At 50.8% G+C, this 27275-nt stretch overlaps 1 protein-coding gene across 3 annotated transcripts; it reads right to left on the reverse strand.

The window, feature by feature from the left end:
• Window positions 1-4950: 4950 nt before the first annotated feature.
• On the reverse strand, window positions 4951-27040 carry DDI2 (DNA damage inducible 1 homolog 2). Of its 3 annotated transcripts, XM_058039348.1 has the most exons (10): window positions 26887-27040; window positions 22437-22566; window positions 21283-21513; window positions 19353-19479; window positions 17458-17585; window positions 16801-16929; window positions 15977-16080; window positions 15333-15522; window positions 11251-11313; window positions 11082-11166 (listed from the first exon to the last, which is right to left on the reverse strand). In XM_058039348.1, the coding sequence occupies exons 1-9, from the start codon at window positions 27022-27024 to the stop codon at window positions 11297-11299; spliced, it is 1194 nt and encodes a 397-aa protein (XP_057895331.1). In that variant the 5' UTR covers window positions 27025-27040; the 3' UTR covers window positions 11082-11166; window positions 11251-11296. The 3 variants fall into 3 exon arrangements, with proteins under 3 accessions (XP_057895328.1, XP_057895331.1, XP_057895330.1); XM_058039345.1 differs by lacking the exon at window positions 11251-11313 and having other exon boundaries at window positions 4951-11166; XM_058039347.1 differs by lacking the exons at window positions 11082-11166; window positions 11251-11313 and adding an exon at window positions 12733-13235.
• Between the last annotated feature and the right edge of the window lie 235 nt (window positions 27041-27275).

Here is a 27275-nt window from a genome sequence, read left to right on the forward strand (position 1 = left end):
CCCGGACCGGCAACGGCACCGCCCCGCCCGGCATTGAGGGCCCGGCCCAGCCTGGGCGAGCCGAACGGAACTGACCGGAGCCCGACCCGGCCGAATGGAGCCGAGTGGGGCTGAACACAGCCGAGCCCAGCCGGGTCGAACCCAGTCCACCCCAAATGGCGCCCGCGGCGGCGGCGGGAGGACCCTCGTGACCCCGCGGGTGGACCGTGAGAGGAGATGGCGGTGGATCCCTCATGAGCCCCTGAGGGGAGATGGCGGTGGATCCCTCATGAGGCCCTGAGGGGAGACGGCTGAAGGGATGTGAGAGGATAGAGAGGGGACGCGAGGCGATGTGCCACAGCGGACAGCGAGGGAAGGCGGGACTGGGTCCCTCGCAGCCCGGGGCTCAGTGGGGGGACATGAGGGGACATGATGTTAAGGACAGTGAGGGCATAGAGGGAGGTGGCACTGGCTCACTCACAGCCCTGGGATTAGCGAGGGGACGTGGGGGGAGATGGCACTGGGGACACTGAGGAGCATGAGGGGAGATGGCCTTGGGTCTGTCATGGCCCTGACCTCAGTGAGGGGAGATGGCATTTGGGAGACTGCCATGACACAGTGAGGGGACACAGGAGAAGGTGGCATTGGTTCTTTCACAGCAAAGAGGGATGTGAGGTGGATAAGGGGAGTTGGTTCCTTCACAGTCCAGGGGGACAGGAGGGGACAGTGCTGTTGGGTGCCTATTGAGTGGACACACAGTGGGTTTGGGGACATGAGGTGCCCACCAGCCACACAGCCCTCCAAGCCAGGGCCCAGCCTGCAGCTTTGCTGCGCTTTGGGGTCCCGGCTTCAAAGGAAATAATCAATAGTGAGGGAAAAATGGCATCCCATATGGCACCCCAACACCTCAGGCTTCAGCAGTGCTTCCTTCAGTTCTGCCCCAGCAATCCCTCCCTGAAATGGGGGATACAGCTCTTTGCTGGGGTCCCTGTGCTGGTGGCACCATGGAGCCAAAACTGGGCCACATTGTTCCAGCCCAACCCTCCATTGGTGGGAACAGTTCCTAAAAACCTCAAGTACAAGCTCCATTTGCCGTGACAGGACAGAGACAGGAGTTGATGAAAAGGCTTAAGAAAAATTACAAATAAAACCTGAGGCTGAGGTGAAGGGTTGTGACTTGGGGCTGGCCTCGCGCCTGCATCACCCGACCATGATAACTGAAAATGGAACTGAAAGTAAAAGCAATTAAAAAATGTAAAAGCCAGCAGCTTCCAGGAGTGCATTCCCTGCCATTCCCACCCCTTCCTTCATAAATAACCTGCTGGCAGGGAAGGAAAGGGCTGAGCAAGGGCTTGGATGGAAAAACCACACCAGGCCAAGCCTGCTCTTTCCCTCCAGGAATGGCCCAGCCAGTTTAACAGCTTTGGAAACCATGGGGGAAAGGGAAGGGAAGGTTTGGGAAGGGAAGGTTTGGGAAGGTTTGGGAAGGTTTGGGAAGGGAAGGGAAGGTTTGGGAAGGGAAGGGAAGGGAAGGGGAGGTTTGGGAAGGGAAGGTTTGGGAAGGGAAGGGAAGGGAAGGGAAGGGAAGGGAAGGGAAGGTTAGGGAAGGTTAGGGAAGGGAAGGGAAGGGAAGGGAAGGGAAGGGAAGGGAAGGGAAGGGAAGGGAAGGGAAGGGAAGGGAAGGGAAGGGAAGGGAAGGGAAGGGAAGGGAAGGGAAGGGAAGGGAAGGGAAGGGAAGGGAAGGGAAGGTGCATGCATTAGAACTGAGCCAAACCAAAAAACTTTTCCCAGCTCCCCGCCAGCCTCTGGAGATGCAGAAACATTGCATTAAAGGGGATCCCAAGGATCAGAGCTTGTCTTGGCATGTGAGGAGAAAGGTAACTCTCTCCTGCTGAAACACCCAAGCCTGATCCCCAACAAGTCACTGGAAAGACTAAAGTCAGCTGCTTGTAAAGCAGCCCAACAGATCCCACACACCAGTTTATGCTTTCCTGGTGAATTGTAGGATTTAAAGCATAAAGTATAAGGCAAACAAGCTGTACAGCACCAGCAGGTACGTGCATCCATTTGCATTCCTCCTTGCTCTGGAGGCACCAGGTGCAGCATTTACACTGTGTAATCCCATGGGGGTTGGAGGGAGCTTTAAGGTCCCTTCCAACCCAAAGCACTCTGGGATTCTGTGGTAGAACAGATTTCCTGGTGTCCTGCTGTTTTCCTGAATGTTTTGAATGCCCCCAGTATTTGTTTTACTTTGAGTAAAACAAGATGGTTATAATCCCTTAAAGCACCCACCACACAATTATGGATTTACATGGAAAATTCCCTGCTCCCAGCATTTAGACAGCTCCCATTCTCCTTAGAAAAGCTTGGGAGGATCCATCCCACTCCCACCACATCCTGGGTTGCTTCCCACCCTCTCCCCAGGTTTTAACTCTTTGCTCAATATTTGCAGCCTGAAGTTGGCATGGAGAACATGATCCCCAAGGAGCAGAACCATCAGGTGCTTGTCACAGATGGAGAGAGAGGAAGCACAGAGTGAGTCACTGAGGGGAATCACCCCCTGCAGCAAGGTGTGTTATGTGCAGGATACTCCCAAGATACCACCCCATGCAGTGCAGTCATAGGGCACCTCAGTAATGCTGCCAGTGATCTGGGGGGAAATTAAAGAGGCACAAGAAACACTTCAGGAATTGCAGGATGGATTCCAGGAAGAAAGAAAAAATTAGTATTAGGAAAACCATGGAAGAAACTGCTGGGTTATAAGGGCAAGTCAAGAATAAGCCCTGTGAGCACACCTCCATTTCCACAAGTGGTTTGGTTTTAAACTCCTTCCCATTTCCATTTGTTAACAGAGAGACTGGGAACCAGACATTCCTTTGGCAGGGATTTCAGTCACCAGTCACTCACATCCTTGTGTTTGACTCAGTGCTTTACTGGCAAGCACACAGCACCTTGTAATTAGCACAAGTGGTTGCTGCAGGTAATTATGTTACAGTCTAGTGGTCACTTCCCAGGGTCCCAGCACCCCCAGTTACCCCAGGGAATGAGGCACAGAAGATAATCAATGTAAGGACACAGTGAATCAAAAGCCAGGTGGGCCAGCAGGATTTCCCTAATCCCATTCTGGTGACAAACTGGCCCCAAAAGTGTTCCCTTGGCAAAGCCACACCGGGCAGGTGCTCAGACATGGGCCAGGCAGGGGCTGATGGAGGCACTGCAGAATTCCTGAGCAATGGCTCAGTCATGTTCCTGCTGCTGACCATTCCTTGATCTACTGTGAGGCAGGAAATTGCATGAAGGAACACTCACCTCTCTGCATCCTACTCCTGCTCTTAATGCAGCTGCTGCATCCACGTGACTGCTCAAAGAACCTCCAGCTGTTATTGTTAAACTCCAGGAACTTCTGCAGGAAGTTTTTAGGAGACCTCTACTCCTAAAGGCCCACAAAAGATAACCAAGGAAAACACCAGCTTGGAGTGCACATTTATAACCAAGGAAAACACCAACTTGGAGTGCACATTTTATAACCAAGGAAAACACCAGCTTGGCGTGCACATTTATAACCAAGGAAAACACCAACTTGGAGTGCACATTTTATAACCAAGGAAAACACCAACTTGGAGTGCACATTTATTGCACAGGGCCTGACCCTCTCTGGGCTGTATAAAGGCTGCAGATTTCAGGGTGCCAATGCCCCCATTCATGGAATCCCAGAATGGTTTGGGTGGAGGGACATTAAAGTTCATCCCATTCCACCCCTGCCATGGGCAGGGACATTTTCCACTGTCCCAGGCTGCTCCAAGCCCTGTCCAGCCTGGCCTTGGACACTGCCAGGGATCCAGGACAGCCACAACCCAACCTTGTTAAACTTCAGGACATCAGGCCAATTCAGGCTGGGACAACCCTAAACATGAACACAACTGTGCCATTAATCATAATTTTTACACATTACCAAAATAAAATCATCTTCATCAAGCAGAACAAACAAACTACTGCTCAAAGTAGTTTTGAACCAGGGCATTCAATCCTAAATCACCTCCCAGCAGAAGAAATCACAGCAACCCTTGGGCCAATGTATGTTGAGGCTGTAGCAGCCTACACATCAAACCTTCCCTTCTCCCACCCTGAGAGCTGAATTCAAAATGTTGTTTGCATGATAATGACCTCACTTAGCTCTAAGTGACACCAGCATCACGTGCAGAGCTCTGAACATGTGAGGAGGAAACCACTGCCCAGTTTGTCACCACGGTCACTGAATCATGACCCATTGTGTTTGTGTCCCTCACCTGGCACCAGCACCCACAGCTCTGGTTTATAGGGATTTAAAATGGCCAAAACCTCAGTGCTGTTACAAGGAAAAGTGGAAGTTTTTCTTGGTCTGAAAAAGAGACTGCTCCTCCATGAGAGGACCTCAGGGTTAGTGACTTTGCCCCAAGTTTCAGAGGAGGAATATCCTCTATGCCTCTCTACCACAACCTGTTCTACTACGTGACACTTAAGAGAATGGGACTGCAAAAAAGCTATTTCTAACTATAACTCTAATGAGCTTTCCAGGGCTTTAAATACCAATTTTTTTAATGTCCCAAGAAATTAGCTTCCAGCTCCAGAAAAATAAATCTCCATCTGCTAACTGGGCTGGAAGTGAGGTATTCAGGTAGGAGACAAGGAGTGTCCCATTCACTTTCCCAGCAGACAGTGCCACGGCCAAGTTTTGTGTTTACTCTGATGTTTTTCCAGGTCCTTCATGAAGGACCCAACAACCCATCCCCAAAGAAAGGGAATACAGGAATATCTCAAGTCTGTTCTCAGGCCCTCCCAATCTTAATAATTTTATCCACAGATTTCTACTCATTGTTCAAAATGGCAGCATTTATGTTACAGAAAATCCACTGGCTTTGGGAAAAAAGGCACTGAAGAATTTAAGTGCAGAGCTGCCAACCTCAGAAATACAGACAGACCAACCAAGCAACATTATGATAAAGTGTTTATTCATTTTTTTTTAAATATCAAATTTTTTTTACACATAATTTGTTGATAAACAGTCCCCCAATATTAAAAAAAAATCAAAAAAGAATCAAGTGTGTATTACTTTGGGCAGAACCACATCCCATTGATGACACACCCACTCCTCTCTTCAGCCGCCTGCAAGGCTGCAGCGTGTTCAGCCCACGAGAGTCAATGACACAAAACACAACCAGCTTTAGGATTCCTGAGTATTGATTCCCTCAAGTTCCCTAAGTGAGTCTGTAAAACTCTGAAGCATCAGTCAAAGTGTGACCCAAACCACTGCGCTCTGGGTCACGGACTAAGCCTCGTCTACACAGTGCAGGAAGAAATCTCGAGCGCTCAGAGGGGAATGATGGACATGGAACTGACCTCGTTTCCCAAGCTGACTTCCGAGAGAGGCAGGCAGAAACACCTCTGGATTTCTCCTCTGAATTTCTGTTAAGAGTTCTGGGGAGCTGTTTGGCAGGAAGTCCAAGTCTGGTGAAGAAACCTCTAGGACCTGCTCCTCCTTTTGTTCATCAATGGCATAGTTTTACAGAAAACTGAAGTTGAGCATTCAGCAAAGTACACTTAAATATTGCTACTTTTGAGGAGAGGAGACAGCAAGAGGGAGACACAGAAGAGGGGAACATGGAGGACGTACAAGGTTAACAGTCCTGGAGACCAAGTGTCTACATAGAAAAGTTAAACATACACAGCAAGGAGGCAGAGATTGTCACGGTAACAGCGTAGCTCAGCTCTGTCCTGCAGCAGGTCAACATGCCAGGAACAGTCATCAGGAATATTCCCTCCTCTTGTCAGAATTACCCACGCCCAGAAATCTTCCAGATGTTGGGATTCCACTAAACATCACCCCTGCGTTCACCTGTGGCCTCGTGTACACAAACACACAGTCACCAAGAGGCCAAGTGAATTCCTTCAGTATTTTTAAGGAAAAAAGTAAATCTCAGAGAGCAGGAGTGGTTCCAGGGCACACCCAGAAAGAAGCTCTACAGACCCACATGGGTCCCCACAGGTGCTGGCAGCTTTAAAAGCAGCTTCAGAGCACTGCTTTACTCTCTAGAGCTGGACTGCCATGGTGAAATCCCTCTGTGAAGTGATGTGAATTTAGGACACTGCAGCAGTGGTTAATGAGGAGGGGGAAGAGAAAAGAACAAAGTGCCTGATTTTAGGCTGGAATACCTGGCTCCTTGGAAACCTGCAGAGCTGTTGGTGGCACCTCTATGCCCTGCTGTAGCCAATAAGCCACAGCACTCTGTCATCCCTCCTCTCCTATAAACACTCCCACTCTGAGGGCCAGGTCAGCACAGGGAGCAGTGAGGGACTGCTGGAGGCTGAACAGAGGATGTGTGTGTGCATGCAGCAGAAAGGACACACGTTGAAACAAAGACAACTTTCAGACAGGGTTGGCTAAGCACACATTCTGTTACATTTTATTTTAACCTGAAGTACTCACCACTGCCCCAATGTTATACTAGATCTTGCTCCTAAAAAAATTATTCACTAATTTAGCAGCACATAGCCATTCACTCAAAGCAATGCTTGGAAATGAAGAGATTTAAATCACCAGGCTTGGACCTACTTGATAAAAGAGTTTTAGAAATATTTATCAGTTGGGGGTCAGGGTTTGTTTCTAGCAGTCTGGGGAGAGTTACCCATGGAATTCTAGCACTATGGATAAATGCTTCCATACAGCTTTGGCAGAAGGGCAGGATTCAAAACTTATATTTGACAAGGAATAAAAGTGAGCACTGAAGCAGATTGGCTGATGCTCTAAAGCTTTTATAGCATAAATTCTGTATGTGCAGCCTACGTCAGCGTGGCTGTGAGAGCAGAGCCTGTCACCAGCTTGGTGCAGAGCAGCACCACTTGGGCCAGCTGAGCAAGGGCTTCTGAAACAGAGAGAGTGATACAAGGGGCTAACACTGAGTAGCCAACACTGAGTAGCCAACACTGAGTAGCCAACATGTGCTGCTCCAAGCAGCTGGCAGTACATCCACACACAGGCAAAGGGTGCAGGTTCAGCTCTCCCCCATCCAAGAGAGCCAACCTGCCCCTGGCTCCTGTGTTCCTTTGCTCCCAGGGCCACCTCACCAAGCCCTGCAGTGTGAATCAGGAGCAGATTCAGCCATCTGAAGCCACTCTGGATCTGGGAGCCTCATTGCTGCTGCTTCTGATGGTGAACCAGATGCAGACAGGAATGGCTCTGATAGATCCTAAAGCTTCTAAGGAGACCTGCTGACACTGTACTCCTGTACCAGCCCAAGCTTGCCCTTCACAGAGGGGCTTCTGCTGATGTGAGGTGCTTATTGGAAGGAGAATATTAAACCAAACCTTCAGCAGGGGTAACTCTGCCACCTGCCTGGTGAAATGAAAAAGCTGCAGTCTGGCCCCAGTAACTCATTTTGAGCAGAGCCTCAAGTGAATCACTGGATGCTGCTCCAGACAGCCAAGCACTGCTTCCCTCATGGGGCAGTGCCTGCTGCTGCCATCACAAGCAGAGGGATGTAAGCCAAACCTGCCTGGGAGCTCCAGCTCTGGATGGTACCGTCCCAGCTCATGGAGAAGCTCCATTTGACAGCAGAATGCCTTAAAGCCCTTTATTACTCCAAAGGATCTCCTGGCTGCCCAAGTGTCTGAGGCAAATCTGACACCAGCACTCAATGACAGCACAGAATCCTGGGAGGTGACAGATGAAACCAAATCGGTGTTTTTAAATGCCACCTGCACAAAAACAGCCCAGCACACACACAGGAGACCTGCTCAAGCAACAGGGAACACAAACACCAGGACACAGGCCTGAGACAACCACAAGACCACATGGAAGCCATGAACAAAAATGTGTCTGGTGCTGCTGAGCCATTGCTCCAGGTTTAGCTCAACGTGTCAAGTTCAAGACAAACACCAAACACGAAGCCACTTCTGAGATTTGCAAGTGGGACTGAATCAAAGCTCCTACTTAAAATTTTGTTTCAGCCACGCCTTCCTTTCCCTTCCCCAGCCCTTACAGAGTTTTGGGGCTTTGCAGAGCATCACAAAGGAGTTCTTCCCCCTCAAAAAAGCATCTGGAAAGGGCTTCCTACAGCACAGCCTCGGTGAGGCCTCACTGCTCAGGTGACTCACCAGAGATATCCCAGAAGGCCACGATGGTTGTAACGCAGAGGCCACATCAGTGCATTTGTTCTGTGAGCCCTGCTGGGGAGCCCTCGCTCTGGAGGAGGTGTCAGAGTCAGATCAGCACCCCCAGGCATGCACAGCCACGAGGCCAAACAACCCCAGACATCCAGACAAACCACAGCAAAGCAGATTCCTCCTCCTTCCAATCACAGCCCTGCGTGCAGCCACTGAGATGAAGTTCACTCCTCCCCGGGCACAGGGAGATTTAGAGCCGTAACACACAGCTGGTTTGTTAAACAAATTCACCATTAAGGTTTAGCCTTAAACTGGTTGAGCTTGTTCTTTTTGCATGAGGAAAAACATGATGTGGGCAAGGCTAGAAAAAAATGTAAATACTCCTTCCCCCCCCTCCCTCCCCCTTACAGTTAATACCAGCACATCTCCAAATAAGTTAAAATGTATCTTATAAGTTTTGGTAGCACCAAATTCTATCCCTTCCCTTCTTCTATCCCCATGTTGTAAACTGGAACACACTGGCCCAAGAGCATCACAGAATATTCTGAGTTGGAAGGGACACACATGAATCATTGAGTCCAACTCAAAATCAAAGCATAAAAGGGTTTGGCAAAAATAAGCATCAGCCTTCCCCATGCACACACGAAAACCCACGCTCCCAAAAAACCCCTCACTCCTCTGGCAAAAGCCTTACAGATCCAGAAGCATTTACACACCTTTAGTAGCTTCCAGAATAATCTCAACAGCTGGATGTTGGGTTCCAAGGAGCTACAACACATCCAGAGTCCACATTGGACCCAATGTGCACCTCCCCTCCTGTGCACGTGTGGCCAATTCCCATCACAAACTGCTTTGTGCCTGACAGGGCAGTGAGCACAGTGGCTGCTGCTTTTTATTTGTAGCATTGGAGGTTATTCTAAAATTGTACATTTAAATAAAACTAGTAGTTTTAATCCAGTATGCATGATTAAAAGCTATCGTGTCCACACAATGCAAGGACGTTTTCTTTCCTTTCAAAGCCCAAATCTAACGAGTGAAACAGAAGAGATGTGTTACTTTGGCTGCAAATAATTAAAAAAATCTGGCTCAACATTCTGCTTGTCCATTGTGGTGTGTAATTGAGATACTCCTGTAGAAGAAAAGATCCCCCAGTCAGCTCCCTCTTCCACAGTTACGTGGGAACAACGATGCTCTTGGCTAGCAAAATGAGAAGAGCAAGATCTGCATTTCCACCTGCTTGTTCCAGGGCCTGGAGAGCCTCCTGTGGGGTAAAACCAGCACCAAGGATCCGGTCGACATCAGCCACAGGGAAAGCAGGGGGTGAAGAAGCCCCTGCTTCAGTCAGTCTGGTGTAGGCAGCTGGGGGGCTCAGCAGTGGTTCCTCACTCCCACCCAGCAGCCATGGACCTGCAGGAGCAGCACTGCCACTTCTCCCAGGTGCTCCTGTGAACAGGCCCTGAGTATCCTCTGGTGCTCCTTCACCTGCAGCAGGTGTGGAGGAACCAGGCGTGCTCTGCTCCAAAGCTGGACTAGGTGCACTCTGAGAACCTCCTGCCAAAACCTCCCTCTGCTCTGGGCTCTGCTGCTGGCCAGGGGTGGCTGCAGAACTCAGCACGCCCACATTGCCCTTACCTGAACCCTTCTCTCTCTCTAAAGCTCCTGCCCCAGGCACAGGCTGCCCAGCACTGACAGGCCCAGTGCTGACGTGCTCTCTGCCACAATCACAGGGCTGGCTCCCCTCTGCTTCTCCACCCTCAGACCTCATCTCAGGGAAGGAACAGCTCTGCTCCTGGCTGGCTGGATCCAAGCCTATCTGCTCACCTTCAGCAAGTCCCTTCTGCTGCACTGCTGGCTCTCTCTGAACCGTTTCCAGCTGGGAGACTTCTTCCGAGGCAAGGATCTTGCATTCTCCTTTCCGACTGATAACCAAGAGTTTGTGAAGCTCTTTCAAGGCTGATGCTAGAGGGAAACATTGCTCTTCTGAAGGTCTTCCTGCATCCACGTCCAGCTCTGGGGTGCTGGAGGGGGAGGAGCTGTCTGCTGCCAAATTAGCTGACTTGTGATACTCTGCAGGAATTTCACTGGTGCTTTTAGACTGCAGGACATCACTGGTGGGAAGGGGATCACTCAAGGAGGACGGAGACTTGAGCAACTCCACCTCCATGGAGAGGGCCTCTGAGTTCAGGCTGGAAATATGTCTGTTCTCAGTCTGCTGCCTTGCTGAGCTCTGTGTTTCAGCTGCAGCCTGCTCCACTGCATCTATTTCCATGGAGGCTTCCATGTGCACATGGCTACAGGAGGCTGACAGGTGGATACTCCCTTTCACACAGGAAAGACCTGCTCTCTCCAGTTCATCTCTCATTTCCATGGGAGGATTTTCTGGCTGTTTGGCTTCAGCCACAGCAGGTTTCTCAAGCCCACCAACACAGCAAGGAAGTTCTGGGTCAGTTGTCTCAGTTTGCTCCTCAAGATGTTCCTTTTCTGGCTCTTTGCACATCTGATGGTCTGTGGGAAGCTCATGTTTTTGCTCCTGCTTTGAAGACAGATAGACATCTTTATCCTGCTTGTGCTTGGCAGCAGCGTCATCCAAATGGACTTTTGTCACTTCCAGAGGATGTTCCTGACCATGATCTTGTTCTTTGTTACATTCCTTTAAAATGTCAGCACTAAATGTTTCTTTGAGTGTCTTCTGTGAAAGGCAAGCTGGATTGGAGCAGGTTCCATCTCCGGTGTGCAGAGAGGGGTCATTATTTGCCAAGGAAGAGCTATTGGAATGATGCTGTAATTCCAGAGCAGGTTCTTTTCCTGGGGTTATCTGGTGTTCAGGTGAAGAGTCAGAAGTCTCGACGGCTCTAGGATCAATGGGCTCTGCAAGGCTGGATTCGGATGAGCAAATTGAAGCAGGGGCAGAGACAGAACGATCAAGTAACTGATTTGTGGGATTAGAGATCTTGGAATTGAGTCCTGAAGACTGGACTGGATTTTGAAACCCATCAGAAGCTGGTAATGAGGGCATTTCCAGTGAGGTAGTTTCTTTGTCACTATTCTCTATGGAAGACAGAAGGAAAGGAGCAGTCAGGACACAGCAGAAGCACCGTGGCAGCACAAACTGGAACGGGTGGCTCTAAATACCTGGTCTGTGGCCCACTCCAGCTGCAGTAAACACACACTACATGCATCAAGGCTTCCGACGTTCTGTTTGGATTAGGAAACAAACACACCAAACTCGTGTTAGCATTCAGAGCACACACCATGCATGGTTACAGTCCTGCACAGCTCCCTCCTGACTGTCTGGCACAACAGCACGGAGGCTGCAGGAGCTCCTGCCTCCCAGAAAGGTTCTGCCTGGCAAATTTGGCACACCAAGGCAAGAATAACTCTGCCAGAGCACAATTTAAAGGCTGTTCTGTACTGGCTATGGCACAGAGCAGTCAGTGGGTGATAGCAGACACTTGGTAAACTCTACACAGTATAACAATGTGTCTCATGCTGTACTTGTTTATTCTGCCTTTGGCTGGAGATACTCAGGAGACACATTTCAGAGATATGGGAACTGAGATGGCAACACAGTTCTTGGGTTGTGTTCCCAGCAGTGCCATCAGACCCGAGAGAAGGTGTCCAAACACCAGCTGGCTGCAAAAGGGAAGTGTACAGATTGTGGGGGGAAAAAAATCCCCCAAAAGAACTGCTGCCCAAAGCTGGGAAGAGCAAAGCAAAGGAGAAACACCCAAAAATCAAGCTCAGCTTACTGTTTCCTTGTCCTCACAGAGAGCAGATGAATTGTAGATCTCTGTCAGAAGCACTGAACACTGGCTGTGGTTATCAGGGGAGATTAAGTGACCTTATCTTGCTGACAGTCTGATATCACTGATGTATCAGCGCTCCAGCACTCATTCAATCACTCACACAACCTTTGCAGGAGGGCCTGTCCTGGCCCCACAGATCACACACCCAGGCTCTGTGCTCTGTGATTTGCTGCCCTTTCCCTTCCCAAACTCAGTGGTCCTAAACACACACCACTGGTTTGCCTGGAGTCTCTCTTTACAGGAGTACTGAGGCACAGCTTGTCATGCCCACACCTCCAGCCAAAATCCCTTTAAATTCCACAACACAACAGAAACCTGCCTGTCCTCAGCCTTCTGTTCTCTGTTCCTTTTATTCTCTGTTAACTAAAACCAGTGCAGCACCTGCTGTGACACCACCCCACTGCTCATCTTTCCTAAGGGTGGCAAAGAGCTTTGTGACAGAGGGTATGCATGAAAACCAGAGGGATCCTTTCTGTTTCTATGTGGAATGATTACATTCATGTCTCTGCTCCAAACCAACCCTTCAGGGAGGAAGCAGAACTGTCTTTTGACCTGCTGGATCACTAATTAGGGTATGATCAGACACATCGGGGATTTGCACTGAGGTAGCAGCAGGAGCTGGTTTTCCATTAAGTGTCATCCTTCTCCCGGGGTAGATGTAATAGTCCCAGCCCCACCAGGGATATTGATCCAGCTAAAACCAGGAACAAACTCTTCCCCACAAAGTGCACCATCAGGGATAAATTCCTCTCTGTACCCAGAACAGCCTGAGCTGTTTGTGGTGGCACTGACTTGGACTAAGGGATGAGCTGCCTGGCTACAATTCCCCCTCAGCAAAACAGCTCCAGTTTTGCTGCCAGGTTTGTAAATCCTCCATCCATGATCACTGAGTTCCCCAGTGGTGGGAAATTGGCACAGAAGAGCATCAAGCCCTCAGAGGTAAATAGGGATGTGGAGGTCCTGGATCTCAGTGAACCCCACCACCACCTCAGCTGCCTTCCATAAATGCTGAACCATCAGCAAAGCAGCTGACAGAAATCATGAGGCTCCCTAAAGTGGACTTCAGGGGATTAAAGAAAGCTCAAGGATAATCCAGGTGCATTCAAACAAGCACTTTAATAGCCTCCATGTGCAGGCAGCCATTGGTGTTTTACCATCTCCTGGAAGGCAGCACAAATTGCTCCAGTTATAAAAGAACACACGTGTTGTGGGGAGCTGAGCTTCTTTGGAACTGCATCACTTTCTCTTTCTGTCCTTCTTCCGTTTTCTCTTTTTTCCTTTCTTGGTTCTCTTGGTACCACCTAGCAGCAACTCAAGTTTTGGAAGAGAGAAAAAAGGAATGTGCTGACATTTTAGGATACAGCCAACAAAAGCCCATGGGCCAGAGGCTAGCACTGTGTCTAGAACTGTCAGGGCTGCCACAGTCAATCTGAACAAGAGCCACTTTAGATCAGTGCCTCAGTGTTCTATGGGCACTAAGTGAACACACAGAATGGATTTCCTATTCCCATAAATCTTTTACATTCCTCTAGGGCTCAGCATCAACACAAAGTGTCTGAGTGCTGAACAAAGCCTCATGGTCCTTAGAACCATATGTTGTACATAAGCAGCTTGGATTTAAGTAATTTCAGGCACTTTTCTGTTTAAAAAACTTGTCTAAAATGCTTTTATTATAAAGACTCATAGTTTGGGCTGAGGTTTGCTTGTTATTTAGTTCTCTTTCAACTGAGAACTAAATTTAACCAACCATAATATCTGCAAAGCCTCATCCAAAGTGGAAATATATTCTGAAAGCTAACCCAGGCTCCAAGTTTTCACAGGAAAGAACTGATATTTACACCTTCCAGGCTGTGGGAACAGACAAAGCCCAAGCTCCTGAGCCTGACCTTTAGCAACATCAAAACCCCATAACAAGGTCAAACTCATGTTTGTGTTTCTCTCTGCTGGCTGCAACTTCAGTTAATAAACATTCCAATTTGGCTAGAAAAGTCACACATTTAAACTATTTCTTACTGATTCATTAAAGCCAGACCTTCCTTCTGAGTTTTTTTTACATTTCTGGAAAACTTATATTCTTAGGATGGAAGAAAATGGGCCAAAGGGAGCAATAAGTGCAGTCCTGTGCTTCCCTTAATGTAATCAACTTCTTGTTATTTATAACTAACTGCTTATTCTTTGGGTTGTGAAACAGTAACTGGGAGGTGTTAAAGAAAAATTTCAGTGCATTTCAACTAGATATATAAATATATAGATACATATATATATAGTTAAATATATACAAACTTTAGTATCTAATATAAATATAATGTATGGTTAAATCTTTTTCTCTCATTTCAATTTTAAATATGGGCACACCAGAGTCTTAAAATATTAGCAAGCAAAATGTTGAAATCAACTTGATCAGCCTAAACTTGACCCAGCAAAGAGTTCTACAAGTGTGTAGAAAGGAGAATTTACTGTGTTCTTTCAGAGGAAAAATGAGCAGTAAAATTCAAAGGTCTCTAGAGAACTCTTGGATATAAAATGTTATCTTTAAAAGTTTTGGAAAAGGCTTAAGGAATATACCCTGAGGTATTCACAGCTTCTCTGGAACAGCAGGGAAAAAATAATGAATTTCCCCTTCAGCTAAAAGCTGAACTAAGGGAAGAGTTGAACAGAAAATTTGAGTTTCAGACTGGTTTTGGCTCATAGTTCAGCTTTCAGCTATCTGGCTGAAAATAAAATCACTTTGCTCAATTTTGCAGCCACCAAAGCTCCACGTGGCCATCTGTGCAGCATTTGGATTCTAGGGACACTGGGAACAGAACTGCAGGAGGGTGAAAGTTCTCTTTGCAGGTCATATTTAAGGCTGAGGATGTGAATTCAGCTTTTGAACTTCTGAGCAACTGCAAGGAGGCAATTCCCCCTCCAAGGGCACAAGCACCATTGCAGGGAAAAATGCTGAAATAGTGCGAATTCTAAAAATTGTCATGAACTTTTGTCACTGCTACAGCTGCTCTATTTTTACGTGGTGCAGCCAATAAGAGCAGGGTTTTGAGAGCCTCCCCAAAGCTGCAGCAGCAGCACAGCTGAGCCATGTCCCTGCTGGGCACTACAATGTGATCCCACTCACAGAGAACCATTAACCTCCACAGCTTGAAGGCCAGGAAACCAGAGCAGGTGGGAAGCTGCAGGGAGAGCACCAAATAAACAGCTAACAGCCCTGAATGCCTCCATGCAGGTTCTGCAGCCCAGAAAGGAAGAGAGAAGTGCACTCAGAGGCCACAAGCAAGAATAAAACCCCTTCTCTCCACCCTTTACTGGCTGCTGCTGCTCCCAGGAGCCGGAAGGGGAACAGCTCACAGACATCCTGACATGCAGCAGAAAGAAATGCACAGATTCCTGCTCCAAGTGAGCTCCTGCTGGTACCTGCTTCCTCTACGGATTTCTGTATTGCCTCAGCGAGCTCCTGGTCGGCGATGTCCTCGGGCCGCACGTCGTCGCGCCCCGCGCCGTACGCCAGCCGCGCGCACTCGGGCAGCTCCCCCTCGGGCAGGAAGGAGGTCTGAGAGCCCGTGGTGCCAATCACCAGCACGTTCTTCTTGAGATCAATGGAGCACTGCAAGAGAGCATCCACACGTCAGGGCCTGCAGAGAGCCAGGTGGCTCCCAGGGGTAAAGGGAGATGTGAGGTCAGGCAATCTGTGTCCAACGGAACGGCTCGTAGCAGGTGAGGGTGGGCCAGGAGTATCAGCTCTAAGCAAAGGGCCCTGTCTGGCTCAATTTGTAATAAATCATTCTGTTGGAAAGCTCTGGGCATCTTTGATCAGAGCAAAAAGCTCCAGGCAGCAGCCAGACACCCTAGAGCTGTCCATGATGGATGTGCTTCCAGGCTGGAAGGTAATCCACCATCAACTCTCCCCAGGAAAATCCTATGAATTCACAGGCCAGGCATGCACAAACTTTAGATGAATTCACAAACTTTAGATGTGCCTGAGAATCTCCTGTCCTTTTGTTGCACTTCTCACTAAACCTGCAAGAGCCAGGTAACTGTTTCAAAAGAGGTTTTGATACCTGATGCCTCTTAAGCATATCCAGTCCTAGGAGCATGTCCATGGGCTGCTCTTCAAGGATTGAGAAGGAGCACGCCAGGAAATCCCCTTCGATCTGCACCTGAGCTGAAACACAAGGCACAGAAGTTCCCACTACAGCACAACAATCTGATTTCTGTTCTTCCACTTGGTAAGGGAAAGGTCTGGGAGAATCTGAAACCAGCACTCTGATGCACCCTTTTGGTCACAGAAAGTGTGGCCCTGTGCAAGCCCCAGGACTGCCAGGCCTGCCATGGTCCCAGAGGAATTATTTTAAAAGCTGATGTGCCTGAGAACCTCCTGTCCTGCTTCTCTGACCCTCCAAGCTTGAGGGCTGCAAACAGTTCATTAGAGCACAAGTCTAAGTAGCAGCAACAGCAAACAGAATCGATTTTTTGGTAGTAAGGGCAGTGTCCTCCATGCAGAAAGGCTGCACAAGAGCACAGAGGCTTTTCTTTCCAAAGGAACAGCAAACACTGCACTGTGTGGGAACCCTTCCTGAGCAGCTCACCCTGCCCAGCAGTGCCACCTGAAACAGGGAAGGTTGTGGTGTTTCACATTCACCTCGGGTTTTGCCCCCAGAGAACATGTCCTGTGTGTGCAGGAGCTGGGACTCCCTCCCCCCCAAGTGTTACAGCATTAAATGAGACAGAATTCTGTGCCCAAAACAAACAAACACATTGCAGATGCACTTTGATTTTACTCTGCAGGAGCTCCTAGCAATTACAGCACCAATCCTCAGTGCTAAGAGTGCAGGAAATGCAGTCAAACCCCTGCTAAAGCTGCCCCAAAAATGCCAGGACTTACCTAAGTGCACTCTGCCAATGATTTTCTGTGTCCCCACACCCTTAGCAATGCCAGCCCACCGCCGATCCACCAGCCTCATGATGTTGCACCTTTCAGCACAGGCTTGGCTCATGATGGTCATCTGGGCACCTGCCAGCAACAGAACTGGTGTTAAATCCTGATGGCTCAGCACAAACTTGTATTTTCTCCTAGAAGAGCTTAAGATCTGGCACTCAGTGGCTGGGAAACCAACCCACCTGCCCCAGGGCATAAAGGCTTCCTGTGAACCAACTGTGCTGACCTGGCTGCCCACACAGGTCAGCACTGACCATTAGTGTAGGGATGGAACAACCCCAGGAACTTCTCCTTGCAGGATGTGGATGGGAACTACCATGTTAAAGGTGTGTGAAATCTCCCTGCCTGTAAAATGAGATAAGACACACACACATGGCAGAGACCTTCCAGGCATGGAAGTCCCAGAAACTCTCCCAGGAGCCCTAACCCAGGGTGTTCCCACACTGCTTCTCCCAACAATCTGCTCTGCTCACTCAGGCTGTGCTCAGGGTTCAGTAAAGTGCTCCAAATTCCTGTCATGCAGTGCTTTATTGTAGGATATTTTGGGAAAACTACTGGAATGTTTACTGTTGCCCTCAGTGATAGAGAGTGTGGAGAAAGCACCTGAGTCCACAAAGGCTTTCACAGGGTGTCCATTGACTTTGCAGTTGATGTAGAGCATCACCACCTGCCCAAAGCTCTCGGGTGCCTCTTCCATTGCTATCGTCATGTTCTCTTCAATGTTTTGTTGCCTGAATTTTGTGGAGAAGAGAGAGACACCAAAATTTCTGTCACCCAGACCTTGTAACATCCCTGTGATTCACAGACAGACCTGGAAATCCCACCTGCTGCTGCTCACCTTACAAATACACATTTAAACCACTGCTTCCTTAGTGAAACACAGACCTGGGAGCTGAAGATTGCCAGGAATGATCTCAGCTGAGTCCAGACACAGTGAGTCACTCCCCAGCAGCCACTGCCCCTTCCAACCCCTGCCTAACTCACACCTGACAGCCTTGTGTTGCCAACAGGAACCCCACGTCCATGTTAACCTGGAGAACTCAGAGAAAAAACCTGTGGATTCATTAGTCATGCTGAGGGTACACGGAGATGTTGCCAATAGCTACATCACTGGAATCCCACACAGCAGCTGAACATTCAAATCCTCAGGTTTCCCTGGTATCTTTCCTTTTCCAGGCATAGGAAAGGAGGGAGGTGAGCAAAATAGCAGAAAGGACACCACCACAAGCACCAGTCCTTGGTGCAAATTCAAGCCAACAGAAAAAACAATCTTTAAGAAATCCCTCACAGCTCAAGGATAATCTTGCAAGTGATGGGCATCTGTAGTGACTGCATCCAAAACTGCTTTGTCTCCCCAAAAAAGGGGAAAAGGCTTCAATTCTGATGCCATTTCATTTTTCACTGATGGGGTGTGAAATCTGGGGATGGCTCAGCCCAAACAGCTGCAGAACCTTGGGCACAACCCCTTTATCTGTCCCTCATCTAAGGAAGAAGGGAAGCATTCCTGTGCCTCTGAGCGATGTTTCACTACCTACAAATATCTATTTTCTGCATTTCTGGGTGTTTTTCTGGCACCAAGACCTTGTCAGTTGTAATGTGAGAGCACTCCTACCACCAGTGAATTCTGGTCCTGCCCAACAATGGGTCTGTGGCAGACAGACACTTTGTTATCAGGGGAAAACCACCAGCCATGAACCAACTCCAGGATTTAGCACTCAGCTGAAGAAATCAAGCCTCAGCCCAACACAATTACATCTGGAAGGCAGCAAGAGGGAGCAAGTGATGAGCAGGATGCATTTCTGCAGAGCCTCTCATCAGTGAATTAGCCAGACATGGAACAATTAGCAGGATGCAAAAGCAAATCTCGAGGGCAGCTGGGAGGAACAATGCCCTGTTGCTGTGCAGAGCTCAGCTGGGGAGACAGCACCAGCCCAGCTCTTGGGCTCAAAACATGCCCCAGGCCTCAAGAGATGTGCTCTCCACAAGTGCTCCAGTGAAGCAGCTCAGGCAGCTCCAAGACATCACACACACAGACACAGCACAGATAACAGTGCTGTCACCTTGTATCACACAGTCCCAGAATGGTTTGGGCTGGCAGAAACCTTAAAGCCCACCCAGTGCAACCCCCTGCCATGGCAGGGACACCTTCCACTATCCCAGGTTGCTCCAAGCCCTGTCCAGCCCTGAACACTTCCAGGGATGGGGCAGCCACAGCTTCTCTGGGCAGCCTCTGCCAGGGCCTTCCTACTCTCACAGGGAACAACACTCTGATCTCAGTGGGACACATCTCAAGGATGGGATGCACCTCCATGTTCCCAAATCCCAACCTTCCCACGTGCAAAGGTGGCCCAGAGCATTGCCCTGCACACAAACTCCTTGGTACAAGGAATGTGCTTAGATTCTGCCTTCTCTGAGGAAAAAACACCATGGATGGAAGCACAGAGCAGTTTTTCCTCCCCAGAGAGGACCCCAATGCCTACAAGCCTTTGGTTTGTTACCTTATGTCTTCTTCTATCTTGGCCTGTGCCTCGAGATCAAAGGGGTCGGCGGAATAGAGCCGGATCCTCTCCTGCTCGCGCCGGGCCCGGTCCTGCTGTTGCTCCAGCAACACCCTGGTGAATTTCTCTGTGGGAACAGGGAGATAAAGAAATGCTTTTGACTGGAAATTACTCTTGCAAATCAAATTCTGGCACAGCAAACGCTTCTTTTGATGCCAGCTGAGGAACAGACTCAGCAGCACACAGGAAAAAGCTCCCTCTGAGGGCAGCGTGGAAGGACCTCAGAGGATCAGTGGCAAACTTGGGAACCTGCCGAGATGAAAAGCAACTGGACAGAGCTCCCTCTCCTCATGTTCCTACCCAAACACTGCACAATCAAACTCAACTTCCTGGCACATACACTTTTATAGGGAAAAAATTTTAAAAAATACACAAAGGCTAATGATAAAACTCCTTTCAAACTCAAGGAACATGGCAAAACCAGAGATTATAATCCCTAAAGCTGAATGCCTACCAGGAGGTGTTAGCCAGGTCTAAATGCACATTTTAAGATCAGTTTTTAGATTCCCACTTTCCAGATGGCCTCTGGCCATGTTTGACTATTTGAATGGGATCATGTACGTCCCCAAAAGGCCTTGGCAGCCCTGGCAGCAGCTCTGGCTCAAAGGCTGTTTGTGCTCAGGGAGGTGTTGGGTATATTTGACTGTTGGATTTTTGAAATCAGGCTTCTGTACAGCACTGCCTTCATCCAGCACAGCCACAGGGCACGGATCTCTGCAGATATTTGGGAATCCAAGCTGGAGCTGTGCCCAAACACTGCCAGCAGCAGCAGTGCAGCACAGCAAGGGAAAACCAGCCCAAACCACTTCCTCCTGACAGCCCAATGCGGCAATTTGGGACTGAAAATGCACAACTGGGTCAAAGCTTGATGTCCACAGATCAGGCAGAGCAGCAGAGGAGCCAGTTCTGGGTGTCTTGGGCTTAACCTCTGGTTTCCTGTGCCAAGAGCAGCACCCCTGCTTAAGGTGATGGGAAAAACTCCCAGCAAGATGCACAAAAAAGCCTGAGAGTGCAAAGAAAGCTTCAGTTCTGATATGAACTAAAGGCAGAGTTAAGAACAGAACAGGCTGACAACATGGAAGTTCCTCTCTGGTTTCCTCTAACAGAGAGAAATCACTCAGATTTAACCCTGAGAGTGGATAAAATCTCCTGCTAGAAGCTCCTTCTCTTCATTTATTTCTCCACACTCAACAGGATTTATGTCCCAACTAAACATCCTGCAGAGGTTCAGGAGCTCATCTACTGCAGCCCAAAACTCCTCTCTTTTCACACCTAAAGGACACCAGGGTTCAAATCTTTCACCACAGGGAGAACAAGGGACCAACATCAGCTACAGAAGAAGCAAAGGACAAGGTTTTAACTGTGCCCAAAACACACAGACACTTCCAAGATTAACAGAAACGTACACATTTGTGACTATTTCTATTGAGAAAGTTCCTACACAATTTCCTTGCTCTTTTCCCTTTCCCTTTCTGCAATTCACTTCCACAGCACAAGGTCACTATGGACAGAGCTGGGTTTGGAGTGTGCTGCTCTCTGCTGAGTCCCAGCTGGGCTGCAGCAAACACACCACCTTTATTGGAAAATGTGCAGTAAGGAGTATCTTAGTGTAAAAATCAGGAGCTGAGTCACTTGTGTTCACAGACAACCAAATTGTCTGTGCCTCTGATATTTCTGAGTAGGAGATATTAAAGAGGATATTAAAAATGCCAAGCAGGAGAAATACACGCAGAAATGGAGGACCTCTGCCTTGAGTGCTCCCACCTGGCAGCTCTTATCTGCACCTTTTATCAAGGAATGCAGCTCGGGTGCTGCCCCTGATGGGAGCTGACCCCGCCCAGCCCCAAGCCCAGCCCCAAGCCCGGCTCACCGAGGTCCCCGCTGAGCAAGGCCTCGGCCAGGGGCGGGTTGCGCTCCTTGAGCAGGGACAGCTCGTGGGGGTTGGCCAGCAGCATCTCCCGCAGCAGGGCCGGGTTGTCCAGGCCCTGAGGGAACGAGGGCGCGTCCGGGGGCGAGGGGCGCGGCCGCTGCGCCGGGGGCGGAGGCTGCTGCGAGGATGTCCCGGGAACGGCGATGCTGCTGAAATCGATCCTGGGCAGACCTGAAAGGAAGGGGCACAGTGTTGGTGCTTCGTGTTGCAGTTCTGCTGGGAAAAGCACGGGAAGGAAGAGCTGCCCTCAATGCTGCACCAGAGCAGATTCCCTGAGCAGCAGCCATGTCCCCGGGTTACTGGGTTAGCAACGCTGGCTCATTTATGTAACTGGTCTCGTCTGTCTGCCCCATTTCTAATCCCCTGAAATGCACTTGCTGACTGGTTATTCCCTGCTTCACAAACGTGAATTCCTCATGGAGGGACTACAGGGCTAAACCCAGTGGCTCTGAGGCACTTCAGAGGCTCTTGGGTTAAAAAAAGGAGTAACACTCCTGCAGACCTGCATTGCAGGTACCCATCCTCCAGCTGAGGCAGGATGAGGACCTCAGCAATGCTCCCACGCCCTTCTCAGCCTGTGGCACCTTTCCTAGGGATATTTTATGTTGGGGATTTGCTAGGAGCAGCTGTGGAAGGCAGGACAGAGGCTCCACTCAGGCATTCCCGGAGGAGCTTTTGGCATGCACACATGATTAAACCACGGGGTTTGGCAAGATGTGGCTTCTCAGGGAATCTGCCACAGGACAGGCTCAGGACACACATCCATAGAGGCTGGGTCTGAGCCATCAAATCCAGCAGGAAGGGAACCAGCGGCTGTAGGAAACTCATACATCTTTAACGAGCCTGATCTGAACCAGTCACCTCCTCACTGCCTCCACACTTTTTCACTCCAGAGGAACAGCAAAATGGTGCTGCCTTCCTCAGAATAAAACACTGCATCAGAAGCCCTTTGGGTCATTTACGATCCCCACCGCCTCACCCCAGCCACCCTCCCCTGTCAGCACTCTGTGCTAAAGGACTCTGCCAGTGCCAGTGCCGGGTGGGTGCTGATGAAGCCCAGAGGCCCAGGCAGAGCTGGCACGGAGCTGTCTCACCTGGGAAGCGCAGGGAGGGCCGCGGCTCCACCGTCTCCTTGTGGCGCAGGATCACCACGTCGCCGTCCTTCAAGCCATAGGAGGCCAAGGAGCGGTTGTTGTCGGTCAGCGGCCGCTCGGCATAAACGATCTGTGCCAGGAGAGCACCAGGCAGGGAAGAAGTTAAAACAAAAACAAGATGTTATTTTGTTACAGGAGAAGAAAAAAAACCATTCCAATAAATCCTGCGGATCCATCTCAAGCTTCAGAAGGGAAGGCGTGATGTCCTCACAGGCCTGGCCTCAGGCACGTTCCTGCCTGGACAACACGGGCTTGGGCTTGCCAAAATCCAGCTGTGGCACCGTGGAGAAGGGCTGGTCTCCACTATCAGAGGCCAAGATCATTAGAGGGAAGCAAGTCTTGACCAGGACTGCCTGTCCACATTCCCAAACTCCAGGATTACAAGCCACAGGCACTTTCTGCAGCGTTCCCTGCCCCAAGTCAGCACCCACTGACCCTGCACCACTGCAGACATGCCAGCAGCACCAAGCCAGGTAGATCCAGCCCAACATCCATCGTTCTGCCTCTTGCCACAACACAGCTCCCCAGAATAACCAGTTTTACAGGGACCTTATTCATTAGCTCTGTGCTTTCCAGCTCTCCCCAGTGATGCAACTCTCCAGACCCAGAGCACTCAAAGCTCTGCTCCCCACACTGCCATCGGTCCATGCAGGGAATCAACTTCTTGTGACTATAAAACACAAAGTCACATCCATTTCTACTTTGATAACCTGCTTTAACAAGGGCTCCATAGACTAAACATAAAAACACTGAGATAAAGGTGAATAATCCCCAAGGAACATTTCCATGAACATCAGACCTGTAATACCTACAGAAGCCCTAAGTTGTGGGAAAGCCCAAAATGTAACATAAAACTGGAAGAGAAGTTCCCAGAAATGGCATCTGGCAACATGAAGGTTTCTGTGCTGTCACTGGAGCACAGCGAGACCAGAAGATCAGCCCAGCACCTCCTGCCCTGGCAGCAGCCCAGAGCAGGGAGAACTTGGCCTAAACCCCTCAGGCACACGATCAAATTTCACAAATACCACCTTGTTTAGCCAAACCTCAGTCTGGGGCTGGAAAAGGCCAGTTCAACAACAACACGTTTGCCACAGGTTGGGGCTGGCTGAGCCACGTGGGAGCAGCTTTGGCAGTGCTGGCAGGGATGGGCTGCAGCTCTGCCTGATGCTATCGCAGGGAGCAGTTCCAAAAACCCAATCACTACCTGTCTTCAGGTCTGGCTGACACTACAGCAACTCCAACATCTTACACACTCTCTCCGTGGCATTCAGCAGTGGAGACCCATCAGCAGCAAGGCAAGGCAGGAGGAACACAAATGAGCAGAACCTCGTGGTGCAGCAATCAGAGATTTGGGGAAACACACACGAGGGAAGCAGGCAGGAGCTTCCTGCCTCCTCCCCTCCAGCAGAGCGTGCAGCCCCAGCGCTGCCTCACACCCAGGTCCCTCTCAGTGGTTTCAAAGTGAGTGGCCTCCACCCCACAGCCCAGAGGCACCACCGAGGTCAGCTGGGGCTGGCAGGCCCGGCACAGCCTCTCACGTTACGGGCCCGAGGCAGCAGCACAGCCAGCGTGTCATAAATCCCAGCTGCACACCCAAATCTGAAATGGCACATTCCCTGCACACACACTCTGCAAGAGACCGGTTAATCAGTTTAAGTGAGGCTTTACCTCTGTCATCTTGCTGGGATTGGATTTATGAGCGTTCAGCCTTACATCCCAGACAATGAATTAAGCGCCTGGCACTCGCCACGTCCATTAGCAGCACAGATTAATCCACTCCTGACCCATTCTGCCCCAGTCTTAAAACAAACTGATTGGATTTTGCTGCCTTTTGATTGTCTGGCTGGTGGCACCAGACACGGGCTCTTCTGGAGGTGACTCAGACAGGGATGCAGGCACCGATGGATTCGTTGTGCACAATGCCAGGGGGCAGAACCTTCCTGTGGAGCAGGGAACCCCAGGCAGGAGCGCTGGACACCACCTGCAGCCATCCATCAAGGCAACTCCTGGGCCCATCAAATATTCCTGAGCATGGCACAGATGGAGGGCACACAGAGAAAATAAATGAGGAGAAGGAATGAAGAGTGTGGCTCTGCTGAGAGCCTCCTGTCCCCTCTCCCACAGAGCCACGGCCTTGCTGTGTGGAGGAGACTGGAAAGTCAGATTATTTCCACTCACCTCGCCCAGCTGCTCTTATCACCACAGCCACCAGCAGCTACCTCTGTTATCTCAGACCTGTGCCCACAGCGTCCCTTGGACACCTCACAGCTCCCTGCCCCACCCCAAACTGCAGCACTCGGAATTCACTGCCCAAACCAGCAGAGAACAAGGCTGGCATTAACTCTCCTCCACAAACTGAGTGCTTCACTCCACCCTGCATGACCCTTACAATGAAATTCATCCTCTCTCGTGCCAACACAGTGCCTTCAATGCAACATTTACCTTGGCTGAGGAAAAAGGGCAGAAAACAACCAAGTTTGGTAAATGTAAAACCGCCTATTTGTGATTTAACAACGCAAAATCCTTCCACACAAGGAGCTGCTTCTCTGATAACTTGTATCTTTTTAAGTTTCTCATAGAATCACTGAGGCTGGAGAAGCCCTCTAAGATCATGGAGGTGCAATCCTCACTTTGTCCCCAGAACCAAGTGCCATGCCCAGGCTTTCCTTGGACACCTCCAGGCACGGGCATCTCAAACTCCCTGGGCAGCCCCTGCCAAGGCCTGACCACCCTCCTCACATGAAGAAATTCCTCCTGATGTCCAACGTGTTCTCCCCACCGAAGGTCCTCAAAGCACCTCACAAACACCAGGCAGGATGAGAGGAGAGAGGAGTGACAAATCCCAGCCTGGCAAGCACGGCACGCCGCGGCTCAGGATGATGCACGGCTGGCAGATGGATGAGCAGAAGGAAGCAGAGGTGGCTACAAAAGCGCAGCGCTGCTCCCCTCGCCTGGGGCTGGCAGCACCCAAACCCCACACGGGTCAGCTGGGCTGGAAAAACTCAAACAAGGGAACTCCTGGCCAAAAATACACAGAGAAGTGACCCCTTGTTAGCCTAAACCAGACCCGGGGCTGCAGGTCACCATGACACAAGGGACAAAGGTGACAGCGAGGAGTTTATGCTCGAGTTCATGCCTGGGGATGTCAAAGCCACAGCAGAGTCCCCCATGCAGGGGTTGTCCCCAGACCTGGGAGCTCACTGGTGTGACAGCCACAGGAGGGTTGCTGGGAACCTTTGTGTGAGGTGGGTTCTCCCTTTACACCTGCCCAAAATCAAGAGGTTTTTTTTTTTTCTAAAAGAGAATCCACCCTTCCTGGATTTCCTGCCCCTGCTCTGAGACTGTTTCCCTGTCACCACCAACCTCCCATTCCAGAAAACAAGGCTCTCCCAAGGCAGAGGCAAAGCCAAACGTCAAAAACCTGCTGGGTGAGGGACAGCACAACCCCAGGGCTGCCCCTGCACCAGCTCTTCCAGCGCTGACTAATCTTGGCTTGGCTGGAAAAACACTTTGTCAATTTAGACTGGGAAAAGGCTCGGGAAGCAAAAGCCACCACCGCCAAACTCCACAAACTCTGCCAGGCACGGCCGGCGCCGCGAGAAGGAGCCGACACCGCCCTGCCCGGGACAAGCGGGGAGGAAGGGCCAAACACGCGGGACTGAACCCAAAACATGAGCAAAGCCCAGACAGATGGCCCAGAGCCGCCCCCACACGCTGCCTCCCCCGAGTTCTGGCACACGAGCGAGCCCTGGATCCCGGCTGCAGGGGGAATTTGCGGGGAAAACCACACGGACGTGCCTGCTCGGTCCCCACACCTGTGTGGAAAAAAGGGAGGAAAAGACTCAATGTGCCCTTTCCGCCCCAGACCGGGCAGGGGTTCGATGGGATAAATAAACCCTTTCCCGAACATTTCAGCCCCGTTTCCCGGGGTTTGAGGATACCCCGGGCCCCCACCTCCCTCGCGGGCTCACTCCTGTTCCCCTCGCTCCAATTCCTGCCCCGTTGAAGCCTCAAATTCCTCCGAAACCTCAACATAAACCAAACCAAAACAAACCCACATTATCTTCTCTCCTTCAGCTGCGCGGCGGGCGCGGACCGAGCCTTTCGCGGAGGGGCCCCCCTCAGGCACCGGGGGCTCGGAGCCCTCTCCCGAGCGGATTTTGAGGGAAAAGCGAGGTTTGTTTGTCCCCAAACGCCAAAGGTCCGCGAGGGGAGGGACCCACCGCCCCAAACAACCCCAAACTCCGGATGGCCGGGGCGGATCCCGGATGGACCCGGCCGCTCCCAGCCCGGGAGACCCCGACCCTGAGGGAGAAGGGGCACGGCCGCTCCCAGCCCGGGGACACCGGCCGGGCCCTCCCCGGCGCTCGGGGCGGGGGCAGGCCCTGACCTGGCTCTCGGCCGCCGGGATGCCGGACTCCAGCTCGCAAAGGGCGCGGAAGTTCTGCAGCTCGAAGTCGGCGTCCACCTGCAGGTTGAAGGTGATCTCGGAGCGGTCGCGGCGCAGGCAGAACACGGTGAGCAGCATGGCCGCCCCCGCCCGGACCCGCACCCGCCGCCGCCGCCGCCGCCGTCAAGCGCCGCCGTCGCAAAGCGCCCGCCCCGCCGGTCAGGCGCCCACGTCAATCAGGAGCGCCCGGCCAATCAGAGAGCGCCGAGCTGGAGGCCCCGCCCCCTCCCCGCGCCGGCACGGGGCGGGGCCGGAGGGGCCCCGGTGTCACCGCCGGTCCCCGTGTGCCCTCTGGGCTCCCCGCGTCCCCAGGGCGCCGCCGGTCCCTG

Source organism: Melospiza georgiana, chromosome 22 (genome assembly GCF_028018845.1).
Source record: "Melospiza georgiana isolate bMelGeo1 chromosome 22, bMelGeo1.pri, whole genome shotgun sequence".
NCBI classification, from domain to species: domain Eukaryota; kingdom Metazoa; phylum Chordata; class Aves; order Passeriformes; family Passerellidae; genus Melospiza; species Melospiza georgiana.